This window comes from Paramisgurnus dabryanus, chromosome 9 (genome assembly GCF_030506205.2).
Source record: "Paramisgurnus dabryanus chromosome 9, PD_genome_1.1, whole genome shotgun sequence".
Taxonomy (NCBI): Eukaryota; Metazoa; Chordata; class Actinopteri; order Cypriniformes; family Cobitidae; genus Paramisgurnus; species Paramisgurnus dabryanus.
In genome coordinates, this window is record NC_133345.1 from 10739127 (window position 1) to 10754921 (window position 15795).

The window sequence follows — 15795 nt, forward strand, 5'->3', positions numbered from 1 at the left end:
AAGTAAACTGTTGCCTACAATCCATGTGTTTGTTGTAGTCAAAAAAAAAAGAGATTTACGTTAGAGAAGATATCTCGCGTCATTATTTACTTTGGGATTTGTACCTTTTGCATATCGTTAACATGTACTAATACACACTTACACACCAAAGGAAATGTAGCATCGTGAATTGGACCATAGTTGCTCTTCAATACAATAAACTTTATATTCCAAAGACTGCATTTTAAAGATTAATAACATCAGCAAAATTATTTGGTTTTAAACTAAACCTATTTAATGCAATTTATACCTATGAAAAATAATGCAGTAATGAATTGCTAACATGGATAGAAAACACTTTAGATTGTTTCAATGCCCTTGAAATATCTGCACAATGACATACAAAGACCAGGCAATTTTTCTTTTCCTCTGATCCTCTTTTGTTTCCCTTTAAAAGTGCAAGGTGGGACTTTTAGAAGGATCTCTTTACAAAAATTTAATATAATATACATAACTATATTATCGGTAGTAAATAAAAACTTAACATAATAAACTGAAATGTTTTTATTACCTTAGAATGAGCCTTATATACATACACTGCGGGTCCCCTTACATGAAAGTCGCCGTCATGTTTGTACAGTAGCCCTAAACGGACAAACTGCACTACAGAGCACGATTCATCCCTGCGTTCACATTTCGCGTCTAAAACCGTGCGGAAAACGCAACCATCGGTTGATTCTCGCCACATGACCCGCGGTGTGCTTGTGATATTCTGAAAAGTTTAGATGTTTTTAACTTGATGCGCCGTGGACGCGCCTGGAAAAACGTAGGCTTCGCAACCGTGTGCGCATCCACGTCGCTTCCGTTATGAGAGCCCATACCGCGCGCTAGGGATGGGACGATTACCAGTTTCACAATTAACCACAATAAAATGTCCTGACAGTTAGTATTATCATTTAAAATTTAATTATCATTACAACCGTGTTTGATTACCGTGATTTTGAAAACTCACTGTAAATCCTGTCCAGCCAGAATCTGTTTGACGCAGGCGCACACATGCAACATTATTAGACAGATTTTTTTCACCACAGAAATAATTTCAGGGACAAGAAATATTAAATTGGGATTTTCAAAAATAAAACTGGTTAAAATGTTTTCAGTTTGTGTATCAGTTCTTTTTGAACATTTCCATCTTATTTTAAAAAAATCATGATAATACTGATAACCGTGATAACTTTGGTCACAATTATCATGATATGAAATTTTCATACCGTCCCATCCCTACCGCACGCTTACATTTAAAATAACTAACTTGAGTGCGCATAGACATCTGAATCGCCCCTAAGACGACGACATGTTTGTCTTGTGGCAGCTACCGTAGCTTCTCTATGCATTTCAAATTGAGGTTGGTTGCAATTTGCAATCGCACCACTAGAAGCAGCTATAAAACCCACATTACACCTTTCAAGGGACACTCCACTTTTTTGGAAAAAAAATGCTCATTTCCAGCTCCCTTAGAGTTAAACATTTGATTCTTACCATTTTGGAATCCATTCTACTGATCTCCGAGTCTGACGCTACCACTTTTAGCATAGCTTAGACCAAAACTCTTTGGTTATTTTTTTTTCCTTAATGCTAATGGTCTAATCAGATTCAATGGATTGTGCTAAGTTAAAATTGATAGTGCCAGACCAGGAGGTCAGCACAATGGATACCAAAATCAGTTACAAAATCCGGCGATGTACACTGTCCCTTGCATACGTGTAAAAATGTAAGTAAATCCCATAGACACAAAATAAAATTCAAATGCTGTTTTTACAAGACTTACTGTAAGACTAGAAAAAGTGCTACAAAAAAAACAAAGCAAGATAAACAGAGCAACAAATCAATAGCGTTTCTGTTTATAGTAGACCATCGGTAAGAAGCAGATGATCTAGATACGTTTTCCTATTGTGCGATTAAGAAACAAACCATAGACAGACTGTCAGATATTATCATCAATGAAAACGCCATACTGGCCCGACAGAAGGAGGAACATTAGGGTCAAACTCCCACTGTGACATGTGCCACTTTCAATTACCTTATTTCAGACAAACGATCTTATAAAATAATACTCCACAACAGCACACGTAAGCAGGGGAGAGATCCATACGCTCTCCCTCAGTTCAATTTCACTAACTATGTCCAGTGACATTTCCAGATTTAATTTATCATACAGTGCTATGGCGGCCTAATGAAGACATTTCATCCCGGACATTTACCACGTCCCTCCCACAGATGGCTTTTGCCCCACCCCCTGTCTCCAGGCCAAAACGCATCCCTGCAAATCACATAAACCCCAAAATCAATACGGTCAGTCAATTACAAAGACGCGGCCAATCTCGAGACAGCACTGGAGCTGGATCATTCTGACAGTCAAATCATACAGCACTTATTGGATTACCTATATATGGCACAACATGTTACATTAATAGCACCATCAATAGTTAATCAAGGCCGTCTTTGTCTCTCTGGAACAGAGACACGTCAACAGCACTTTTCCTCATCACCTTTCCAAAATGATGTAGTTGAACACAATTTTGATTAAACAAATTTCCATTTAAAAACACCCAGATTCCCTGTAGAAAAAGTAGTCACTTAAGTTTAGGGTTAAAATCTGAGCAAAACTCTTAAATATGAGAAGTGGTTAAACTGATGCTTTCACTTTTGCAGAAGTCACTCATCAGGCCATTATGATACCGTTCTTCACCATCACTGTATGTAATGGGTTGCCATGGTGACCCAGCAGTTACCATCGAGACTGTCTATAGGGTCTGATTAGAGCACTAGACACCATCAACTACACAGAGACCAAGAGCAATGGACATCTATTGACTGATAAAGTCTAGTGTAAACAATCTAGGACAATTGGACACACGCACAAGCTTGTGACAAAGGACAGAAGGGTTGTATTGACTCACTGTACTGTTGTAAACCAATAAGAAAGAGGCTTTGTATGAGTTGAATTGAATCTCTGTTTTGTTGGATATTTTGCAGGTCATCAATGAAGGTAGTGAATAAAAGCATTGGCAGATAAATATATTAAAGGGATAGTAAAATAGTAACCCAACTGTTGCATTTGTCCATATTTGACCCAATGTGGATTAAAACAAGCCAGCATTTAAAAAGTGTATAAATCACTTAAACACAGTTTTTTTTTAAAGAATGGGCATAATTTTTTTTTCTACTATGGAAGTCAATGGTGAGATTTGCCAAATGTAAGATTTGCTTTGTGCCCCAGGCTGAAACGTTGTGCAGGTGAATGTCCTGCATTGCATGCAAATGTTTAAATTCAGTTGGAAAAATTGCTCAGTTTTCCCAGGAGCCGGAACTTAACTGCCGGAGTCTCAAGACGCAACATGGAAAGGTCATGCAGAATAAATGTCGTGTACACATTGGTGTGAGCAGAAAAACAGCACAGAAATTTCTCAAGAGATGACACTTTATAAAGTCATCACTTGCTTTATAAAAACAATAAAACAAGGTGTTTGTAAACATTTATCAGTCTGACATACATTACAAGTGAAATTAATTCCTAGATAAAACAATTTAAACCAGTCTATGGTGGATTTGCTCTGGTTTAACCTGTATTTTAGCTGGGATTTTCTATCATATCTATCCTTTACTGCATGTGTGCATGTGTGCATATTTTATTAATGAAGTATCCGTGTTGTGATATGACCTCTAAAAAAAGAAACCCTTAATTTTCAACAGACAAACATCATTGATTGTTCCTCCTGACTGAGTAGAGAGGTCTCACATTAAAGGTCTGTGTGTGCATTAAGATTAAAGTGGATGCAGGTTTATTGATCCGTGAGAGCCCTGCAGAGACCGTCAGATCCCCAAACGTGAACTATAATGGGGAAGTCAAGTAGCTGAATACCCACGCACAGTCTTTACGAAATGTCTGTCAAAGGACTAAGAGGTAGCAACAGAAATAAAACATTTTAGTATCTCGGATATTATTTTCAAGTAAGCAGTGATACACCGTTAGAAGCATTAGTCAGCATTGTAAAGTCCTCTGTTGGAAAATCTTGTTCATTTAACTATACAGGTTTGTTCAGATGATTCATTAGTTAAAAAATGATTCAGTGTTGATGATTCACACTCAGTCATTGCGAGAACACAAAGCATGTACCAACAAAACAGATTTATATGTATTTTTTATTTGTTTCACATCTTTCTTAAATACTAGTAAAATCATTTTTCGAAGCAACAGTTCAAAGCATCTTCCAACATTGATTTCTTAACTCTGATCTTTCACATTTCCAACAGAACTGAATGACTCTCACAGTACTGAAATCCTCAAAGCGAAATTAATTTCTAAAATTAGACAAAGAGGAAACATAATTAGCTGGATAATTTGTCTGGAAAGCATCTCTGAAATTGACAAAAGCCCCCGTCCGTCTTTACCCATATCCGTTCTTTTGTTGTGCTAATCCAGCATAGTGAAATGGATGACTGAATTGATAAGACCGGCTGAGTGCAGCCAGCAGATCTCAGTTCAGTCTGTGACTGACAGTAAACGTTTACCTATTTTACTGCAGCAGATGCAGAAAAGAAGCAAGCAAAGTTTAAAAGGAAGACTATGACTTTATGCTTTTGAAAAAGGCCTTAAAGCTGTGCTGTCTCAATGTACGACCAACATGACAGATATTAATAGAGTCACTGACTTAACGAAATCACAGACGCTCACTCACTAACTTAAAGTCTTTGACTGCTTGGGTGTAAAGGATGAGTATCGGTTCTGCCAGGCCATCCATTCCACTCAGCCATTTCAGGTGTGCAGGATTAGATCGGCCCACATCGATGCCTATCGGACACAGCTGATGGGTATCTAGAAACCTGCCTACACCACGGCACATGACTTACAGCTGTACTAAATGCAAATTGACAACTTTGACTTTGAGAACCTTCTTGTGTGTTAGTAAAGCCTCTAGAGATGGAGCAGGTAATTATTTCCATCTCTTTTAACTGCATATAAACTGTAATGGGTACTGGGAAAGAGACGTGTTGATATGAAGCCTGTATATATATATAATACATCATGAAATGTATTATTAATGCATTATACATTTATTCATAATGCCCATTAAAGCAAATTGCAATCCATTAAATATTTTCATAAATAATTGTAACCACAGTTAATACATTATATACTCGTTATCTTGCGTGGATAAAGAGTGAAATGTATTCTGTATATCAATCATCACTGTCCTTCCGAAATCTTGTATCTCCATAGTTTCAGATTTTTTGTCATAAACCATTATTATTGGTTACCCTTTATGTTTGTCAGTGGGTTTTAGGGATGTGCATTTATCTTTTTTTTTCATTTCGATTAATCCATACACTGTAAAAAATGCTTTGCTGCCTTAAAATTTTTTGTTGAATCAACTCGGATTTACAAGTCATTTCAACTTACTATTATTTATCTTGACTAGAGATGAGTTGTTATAATACAGAGGAGTTGTTATAACTTATAAAATATAGTTGAGAGAAGTCAACTTAATTTTATAAGTTGTGACAACTCATCTCTGCTGACATGACTTGTAAATCTGAGTTGATTTAACAAAAAATTTTAAGGCAGCAAAGTATTTTTTACAGTGTAGGTCTGAAGCATAGACTGTAAAAAAAGATGGACGACGCCTGTTCGCTCCCTCCATTGGTGAAAAGTGAAGCCGCCAGTGTCCCGATATGGCGCTGACATCTTGTGTCTTGAGGCTGCGCAGTTGCCATTGCGGGACCAGTCATGCGCAGTAGTGAGCAGGAAATGAAGCCGCGAAATCAAAACCCCGCCCTCGCTCTCGCAGAATGCGCATATCACACAATATCACAGCTGTCAATCATGACGTGACACCACCGTTTTTATATCATTAAATAACGAACTAAACACAAACTTATTTTAAAAACAAACATTTGAATTTATATCAGTGTGATAAAAACTACAATAAATGACAGAAACCAGGTTCGGAAAAAAGATAATTGAAGTGTCATCATTCATTCTTTTAGTTGGTCTCAAGTCCCATTGAATAACATGGGGAGGGGGGGTTTATGACCTATACTGGGACCAGTAACTGGGGGGCGATCGAGACGTTTTGGCTTCACTTTTCAGGGCTTGTGCGGCACACTTGGTTTGAAGAAACGAGTACTCGATTAACTGGGGGGCGGGGCAATCAAAGGGACGGGGCGTACACATGAAAATGAAAATATTTTTATTAAAAACACTCTAATAAAACTTAATTTTGAAGAAACTATGACAGAACAATGAACAGATTATAAATGAATTTAAGGTTTTTAACAAATACCTCTAACAGGAATAGCTGCGTGATGAATTGAAACTAAAGGGTTAATAAACACAATCTGAAGCGCTTTCTATATGAAGCACTCTACATAATATTAAGCTTTATATACAACATAAATGTATAATACAATGTGCATTAAGCAGCTTTAAGTCTTTTGCTATGATTTTAGCGATTAGCTGTGTCGTGTTGTCCTCTCACCTGTTGTCAGTCAAGATATAATGCTCGTATGGCTCTCTGGTATCTCTTGACATTTGATGTTTAAATATGAGATGATAACCCATTGAACTTGTGACGACGCTGTACATTTTGCACCTGACTGACTGTATTTCCAAAAATCATGTGAGGTGTGGTTGGCTTCACAGCATTGTTGGGATCAGCGGGCAGGGGTACGCGGACTTATCTGTTTGTTTTTGAATCAGGCAGGGTAACTTTACTGATGTCATACGCCAGTCTGCGTAGCTCAACACAACGTCAAACACGCACCCACTCTTTACTACCACAGTAAAAACCTGTGATAACGCTAACCAGACATCCATTAAATAAATAAACAAACCCACATTATCATCGTTTTCGTGATCGATCATCGATGCCACGTTTGAGTACTCGAGCAATCAAGTACTCTTGTCCATCCCTAGTGGGGATATTTAACCAATTGAAATTATTAAAAAGTATCAACTTTGACAACACAAATTGTAATCTTTTAAAAGTAGTGTTTATTCCATTTCTTGAACAAGAGTTAATTTAGACATACAAACTTTCGGAAAAGACACCAATGATATTCTGATGCCGTGTGCATACCTAAAGCTAATTGAATTATGAGAAAGTGACGATTAGATTACATACAATGTCAATTCAAAAGATACAAATAGACGCAAACTGACGCAAAACGCACAATATTTGGCATATTTCCTGGCATCTTCCAGGAAAGTTCCGAATGGAAAATTTGCATGATGCGCCGTTCCACAAGCCAATCAGCAAAGAGCTTATAAACACCTATGGTTTTACATGTTCGGTTGTATGAGAAAAGAGACGACAGCATTGTTTTCGTTTCATCTTGTGATGCGAAAAACAAGTAATCCCATGGGTAACCAAAAGTAAGTAACGCAATACGTATATTGCAACTCCTAATTCTCTAAATTCAATGACTGCATTGCTTAGCAACTGTAAAAACATACAAGATGCAATGCAACGTCTAAAAACATCCATCTAACACCAACTATTATCCATGTACATTGAGCCATCTGTCAAATACATCTACATCTACACATTTGGCAAACCCTTTAATTCAAAGCAACACATATTTTATCCATTTGTGTGCTCCTTGAGAATCAAACCCACAACCTTTGCGTAATTCACATTCTTCCTGATCCCATTTTTCAAACTTAAGTTAGTTGCTGTAAGAGCATAAATAATACCAAAATGATAACGCACAAAGTTTAATGCCAAGCGATATATTTCTTTAACAGAATTCCCCTTTCAAAGCCTACACAGTGAACGGCCGGTTTGGACTACAGCTCTTTACTTCCCGGTTGAAGAGTTTTTGACTAAACTCCGCCCACAAGAATACGTCAGTCACCAGCTACGGCTCTGCTAAGCTAAGCCGCTGTCGAATCACAACACACTAAACAAACTACACAATCAGGACTCGTTACGTATTTCTGAAGGAAGGACTTCATAGAACAAGGAAGACATCAGACTGTTGTTAGGACAGTGAAAACAGCGGTATACAAATTGTGTGAAAAATGCAGTTTTTTTCCTACGTGAAACATGAACACATGTTATATTGCGCACTGTAAACACAACCAAACTTCAAAAACACAGGAAGAACGGGACCTTTAAATGATTTCATCAATTAATTTCAAATAAAAATACTTTTGGTTTGGACAAGGTCTGACATGACACCTGCTCTAGTGACTTACAGTTTGGTGCAGGACTATCCGTTTGTCCAACCAATGACAGATGGAGGAAAATTAGACACTTTACATTTAAGTGTCCATGTGCGCTCAAGTATGCCCACATTTCTAGGCTCTTCCAGACTGAGGACACAGAGGCACTAACACAGTCAGCATCTCTGTGATGTTATGCGGCTGTTACATTAAAGGAGCAATATATCACACAGTAAGTGGGAGGCTTGATACTGACCTACTGCTGAAAACAGTTAATACCCATCTTCCACAGACGCTTATTTACGCCTACTATCTGCTGCAAGACTCGTTGCCTGGTGGACTGCGAAAGCAAAACTGATCGTTCAAGGGCGGACGTGTCCTCAAGGAATATTCACACTTTCCCACTCTGTGGCACACAGGAAATGTGTCATCATTATTCCCAAATACTTTCTCAGCCGAATAAACCGAGTATGACATAAGAATAAGCGCAGCACCCCGCCGCATAGTGATGTCTGTACATGCCTAACATCCTGCTCATATTCCCTGCTCATAGTAAACATGCCTGTGAGTCTTGGAATATTGTGGGACGTGCAGAAGCCCGTTGAAGGGGAAAATCTAAACTCTTTCTTTGGAGATGAACAGGAAGCATGAGGGTAATTTTGACTTAACTAAAGTGCACAATGCACAATGAATAACAGAACTGAGAAGAATGTGAAAAATCACTCTGTCTCTTGAGATTTAAAGGAGCTTTCAAAATGCGATGGCCTTACTAGCCTTAAGTCACACCGCTGTGATGCATTCAGTCTCGAATTGCAGCCTGCAGAGGATGTAGCGTCTGATTTGGGACACAGCTTTAGGGTAAAACACAAAGGATTCACTCAGTTCAGACTGATGGTTCGTTCCTGCACATTTATCCAAACTGAAGCAGTGAAATATATGGGAGTAAAAGGAGAACAGCTGATTCAGCGGACGCTATGAGAACATTGTGTAGGGGCTTTGAAACTGATAGTGCTGGACCAATCACAGGCCACCATTATTCTTCAGTGATCTGCTTTCTCCAGTATCAATTCACCAGGGACAAACAGAAGTAGGCTATGTTAGCACACACTACCTTCAATGATCTGTCCCATTCACAGCCTGCTCCCTCTTTCAAACTCAAAGCGTGTGTGTTCAGTTTGATCAGAATTGTCACGATGAGTGTTTGCGTAACACGCGAGACCTTGGGAATTGTGGGAAAGTTCCTGCACGACAAAACGTGTACCGCACATGTACACAAAGACGCACATACACTTGACAAGTCGGGCACGGGCTGACAGGTCAAAACAGCCTTGTCTTTCTGCAAGGCCTAGACAAGTTTAAACACATACAGTCATCCAAGTGAAAGTGCCTGTGTTAGTTTAATGTCTGTGTGAGAAAGAAAGGGGGAGAGGAGAGAAAGGGAGATGGTATTACTCATATAATATTTATTGGGAATACCAAACCCTCTGTTAAATGCTCATAGTATTACAGTACACTTTAAGTGAAAAATTTAAGGTGGAAAAACTTCAAAATTACTTCATTTGGTACAATCTAAAAAATTAAGCTTTATCAATTTATTTATCAATCTATCAATTTATCTATCCATCCATCCATCTATCTATCCATCCATCTATCCATCTATCCATCTGTCCATCTATCCATCTGTCCATCTATCCATCTGTCCATCTGTCCATCTATCCATCTGTCGATCTATCTATCTATCCATCCATCTATCCATCTATCTATCCATCTTCAAATTGTTAATTGTTTGTACTATAAAAAATATCATTTTTATTGTTATGTACTTGCATTATGACAGTATTTGTTGTTCACATAGATTTTAATAAAAAGTGTCAGTGACAATAACAGTTTTGGCAAGATGAGAAAATCAAAAAAAAAATTTAAACTTTTTTTAAAAGCATGCATCAGGTATGTTTCAATGCACATGTATTTATGTTAATTTTATGCAATAAAAATTACATTTGCATAATTTTTATAGAAGTTAAGACTGAATGGACCTGAAAATGTCAAATGCTATAACCACCAATTGCGCAAAAGAATGAAAAATATTTTATCCACCTTGATGGCATGCAAGCATAATCATCAAAATAAAAATAAAAAATCTTTTTAAAATATCTTTTTTTAGTTATTTAGTCAATTTTAATGCGTTTTTGTAATATTTGTCCTGACATATGCTGAAAACAGCTCTGTTTTCGAAGTAATCTTTGACAAATTATGTAAAAATGTATGTTAAAAAATCATATTACACTAAACTAGATGATTATATTTTATTCCACATTTTTTATGAATATATTTATTTTTCATTAAAAAAATCTAGTTACATTGACACGGACCGGTTACTCCACATTTTTGCAATTATCCCCCAAATATTCTTTCAAAAGGAAATAAAAACTGAAATTTTAGACGTGGTCCTCAAAAAAGAGAATGTATGCAAGTAATCTGCAAATTTATTTTGAAATTTTAACCCTTTTACATTTAATTGAACCATACGGACACAAAATAATGAACGTCACGTCATTGACCCAAAACAGAATGATTTTTCATCATTTTCTACAGTTCTACATGAGAATAATAATAAAATAGAGAATCATAGTAGAAAATAAAGAGGATTACTACAAATTAGGAGGCAGAACATCCAGACACATTCACGTAGATGTGCTCATCTGCATCACAGTGCAAAAGATAGTAAGAAATTCACATAGAGATGCACAGTCGAAAGAAATGCATACAAACCGGTTAACTGCAGCAAAATTACACTCTTCACTTCACTGTGCATAAACTTTATATGCACATAAATTTAAAAATTCATGCAACGCCAACGAGCCAATAAAATGGCAGCTTTATCTTCCCTTCTGTTTACCAATCTTATAAGCACGTCCAAGATATCTTTACGTATTCGTTTAGTTTTCCCTACGTGTTCGTTGACAGGACAGATGGCTCTGATGAAAAGATGAGCAGATGAAAAAGAGGTAAAGGAAGAAATAACAGGAAGGAGGAAAGAGTCCAAATAAAAAATGTCCAGCTGTCCAGCAGCGAGGTAATGGTGTGCTGTAAAACATCACTTTGGGAAATTAGGCACCGAGTTGATTTACGAGACTTCCGTTCCTTTGGTCCGGGTCAAAAACAGTTGGAAACGTATGAACAAGTTTCGCAGTTCAGCCCAAAAGTTAAATAAACAGAACTACAATGATTCAGTCTGAGTGAAAGATTAAACGTTGCAGTCATCTCTTCAGACAGAGAAAAAGACAGAAGCCGAGACATAGTGCAGGTTCAGTTTATTTACATACCAATGACAGTCTCTACTTTTGCACAGATGTTACTATTCCCCTGCCAACGTATTCACCTGAAAAGAGTTTGTAAAGAAGGCTGATAACCCAAAAAGTAACATCTGTGAGTTATTACAGTGTGAGCTGATGTCACAAATCACATCAAGCCAGAATCGAACCTGTCTGAACTCAACATGGACAAAGCACAAAGACAGGGCTCAGACACCACAGATCCATTTATGAGTCCCAGACTACTAAAAAACTGCATATTTAACCGCACACAGACGCTGCAGAGCGTGCCAATGGGGTTTGACCTCACATGTAGCCACTGTTTGGCCCTGTCTTGTTGAAAATGTGAAGTGTTTTAAGAAAAGCTGTTAATACTGCATTAAAGTTTAATATTCACGGGAGAGGAAATGTAGGGCAGAGGGTCAGGCAAGAAAAAGACCAGAGAAAAGTGGGTCAGAGCAAAACAAATATGAAACTAGAAGTGTTTACGACTGAGAAAAATAAAGGAAACCAACATCATAAAAGTGGTCTATGACTGCAAACCTCGGTTTTTAAGTCACAGTTCGGTACAGTTAGGTGGAAGAAATGCAAAACATAAAATTACTTGTCACTTATTATTTGTAAACATCAACAGTCATTGACATTGATGAGCTGCAATGCATGTTAAAATAATTTTTCTTGCAGTCTTAAAAATAAGGCGCTCTTGCGCAAGACGTAATCAAGCATGGCAGTCTAGCGCATACAGTATTTACATAGAAAAACAATAGAAATGTAGTTCGCCTTTAGCATCTTTCAATTTGGCTCTTAATAGGTTTGTATGTTAAAACAAGCCTAATGTTAACTACTGTTAAATTCGGTAAACGTGTGTTATCCTGTACCAAAGCATGCACCGTTACACCTATAGGAGCCTCACAGTATACCTACAAGAAAAGCAGCTCTCAATACCTTCCATGTTACATTTACATTAAACTTGGGATATATATTTGCATTACATTAGGGACATAAATGACATTTTAGATCTGGCATGTTTGACTGCTTTTATATTAGTTTTAATGCTTTAATTGTAAAAAATAATTAAATAAATAAATAAATGCGGACTAACAGTAAAAGTTCTCCTTTTGTGGACTTAAAAAAAAGAATAAAAAAGAGAGATAAGGGTTTAAAACAATAAGAATATGTAAACATCCGCATCATTTTTATTGAGACATAATTTCTAAAAGTCTAACTTCATGTAGGGGGAATCAGCTTTGTTCCTGCATCCCTATTTAGGGCTGGGGCGGTTTGGATTTTTTCTTACCGCGGTCGGTAATCAACAAATTCCCGCGGTTTTGCGGTTTATTGGCAAGACAACCAGTTAAATAACATGCATGATTTATTTATCTTCAATACAAAACATGTGCAAATTACTTAAGGAACATGTAAAGTGAATATTATTTCCTTCCACATTTCTTCAATTTCAACATTCAACAACATGAACAATGAATATTATCAGTTAAAAAAAAAATGTTAACGCATTGCACGTGTCTAAATGTGCCTACAGACATTTCGCTACTTTTCTATCCTTAATTTATGAATGGCATGTAAATGACGCAAATTATTGCTGCCCTGACGGTCTGGTAAAGTAACCATTTGTATGAGAAATCATTTGTACTGCATATGTATCCGTGCCTGAGTATAGATTGAAGCTGCACGGAGACGCGTGTGTGTGCGCAAGATGACGCGGTCCGTCTCTGTCTCGCGCGCGCCCGGGCAGTCCGCTCCGCGTCTGTCTCGCGCGCGCCCGGGCAGTCCGCTCCGCGTCTGTCTCGCGCGCGCCCGGGCAGTCCGCGTCTGTCTCGCGCGCGCCCGGGCAGTCCGCGTCTGTCTCGCGCGCGCCCGGGCAGTCCGCGTCTGTCTCGCGCGCGCCCGGGCAGTCCGCGTCTGTCTCGCGCGCGCCCGGGCAGTCCGCGTCTGTCTCGCGCGCGCCCGGGCAGTCCGCGTCTGTCTCGCGCGCGCCCGGGCAGTCCGCGTCTGTCTCGCGCGCGCCCGGGCAGTCCGCGTCTGTCTCGCGCGCGCCCGGGCAGTCCGCGTCTGTCTCGCGCGCGCCCGGGCAGTCCGCGTCTGTCCTACCATAAACATCTGTCTTTTTTCCACAAACGGAGAAAGAAGACGCAAAAGCAAAACTTTTTGAAATGTGTCCTGCTTTAGAAATGGCCACTGTGGTAGGCTAGATGAAAAAGAGACAATCTAACCTCTTTGGATATCAATCCTCGGACTGATCGCGTGCTCTATGTTGCGTGACAATTTAATAATGTATGAAACCTGATTCTGTTGTTGATCTGTTGCGGCTGAATGACAAATTAATATTAAAAATCATATCAGGTTAATGTTCAGTTAACAAGCTGCGGTTGTTAACAAGCTGCGTGTATAACTTCCCCACATATACACACAAGTGCAAGCCAATGTTTCAAGTGTATTTTTTTTTTTTTTTTTGCGGTTATGACGGTAAGGAGCTCAGACCCGCGGCATGGGTCACGTGACCGCGGTATGGCGGTAATTCGGTTACCGCCCCAGGCCTATCCCTATTATCTGTTTGCCGAGTAATTTGACTAGTTCATCTCTCCTAACACAAAGCTGCTGTGAATCAATGGTAGTTTGCAAATCCATTGTTTCAGCCAGGGATACGGTAACTTTCTCTTCAAATCCCATTACAGCATACAGCTCGAAAATTCACATCACCTACCTACAGTATGCAAACTACCGTTCACTATGTGACTGTGACAGGGCCTGTGTGTGTGTGTGTGTGTGTGTATATATATATCCATAAATGCCCGTATATTTGGACACATAACCACAGCCACTGACATACATACTGTTTACAATGCTATCAGGTTACACAGTATTTACTAGATTTAGGACAGCTCACATATGGCTCCTGTCTTCATTCAGACAGGTGAGAGTATTTCGCCGTGCACAAACCGGTGCACCCAAGGCTAATTACTGTTATATAGCCATGAATTTCATCTAAACAAAGCACTAAGCAGCTGTTTCACACAAAGAAAAGCAACCCAAAGTAATCTACGCATCTAATTGATTGTTATTTTCTCCATTTAGTGCACTAAAAAGAAAACAAAACCCAAAAAGAGGAAATTAGACAACATACTTTGGGGTTTTCAGACCAGAGTACAATTCACATCTAAGCCATTTTAACAGAAGGTGCGTGACTGCAGACAAAGTAATAAACATAAATTGAGCAAGATCCCGTGAGCCTACCGTACACACATTTAAACGGCCCAAATGCATCATATTTCATTATATTCTTCCAAAAACAACTTCATTGTCTCACCAGCCATCATCATCTGGGCCTCGTACGGTTCCATGTAGCCGTCGTTTTCGGTCGGCTTTTCTGTGACCGTCTGGGTGCTGCCCGCTTGGTCCGCTGCATCAAAGGGGTCTGCATAGTCCTCTAGGATTGTGAGCTGGGAAATAAAAAGGAAATTGTAATTGTTTCACTTTTTAGAAGACAAGGCAGAGGCTTACTCAAGAGTCGTTGAACTACAAATGAATACGCAAATATTGCTGAATACTAAAGCGTTATATAGACAGACTTTTGAGTCTGTGACATTTAGCAAAATGGGTCAGTGACAAAAACAAGATGACAGCTTTGGAAAGATGAGAAATTCAAAAATCTTTTTAAAAACTTGTTTTAAAAGCATGCATTAGGTTTATTTCAATGCACATAATGTATTTATGTTAATTTTATGCAATAAAAAATTACATTTGCACCATTTTTATGAAAGTTAAGACTGAATGGACCTGAAAATGTCAAATGGTGTAACCACCAATTGCGCCAAAGAATGAGAAATATTAAATATTTTATCCACCTTGATGATATGTAAGCGTAATAAATAATAATTAAGAAATAACAAATATTTTTTTTTAATGTAAATTTTAATGCATTTTTGTAATATTTGTCCTGCTGAAAACAGCTCTGTTTTTAAAATAATCTTTGACAAATGACGTAAAAATGTATGTAAAGAATCATATTACACTAAACTAGATGATTATATTTTATTCCACATTTTTTTATGAATATATATATTTTAAAATACTAGTTACACCAATTGACACAGACCGGTTACATTTGACATTTTTGCAATTATCCCCCAAATATTCTTTCAAAATGAAATAAAACCATCAATTTTAGACTTGGTCCTCAAAAAAGAGAATGTAGGCAAGTAATCTACAGATTTATTTTGAAATTTTAACCCTTTTACATTTTTGAACCATAATGTC

At 38.1% G+C, this 15795-nt stretch overlaps 1 protein-coding gene across 5 annotated transcripts in view; it reads right to left on the reverse strand.

The window, feature by feature from the left end:
• Nucleotides 1-15795, reverse strand: part of LOC135769775 (SH2 domain-containing adapter protein F) — a 125774-nt gene that overhangs the window by 81484 nt on the left and 28495 nt on the right. For all 5 annotated transcript variants that reach the window (XM_065279289.2, XM_065279287.2, XM_065279285.2 and 2 more), the window contains exon 2: nucleotides 14846-14978. In XM_065279289.2, coding sequence (XP_065135361.2) covers nucleotides 14846-14978 — 133 coding nt within the window. The remainder of the gene's footprint in view (nucleotides 1-14845; nucleotides 14979-15795) is intronic.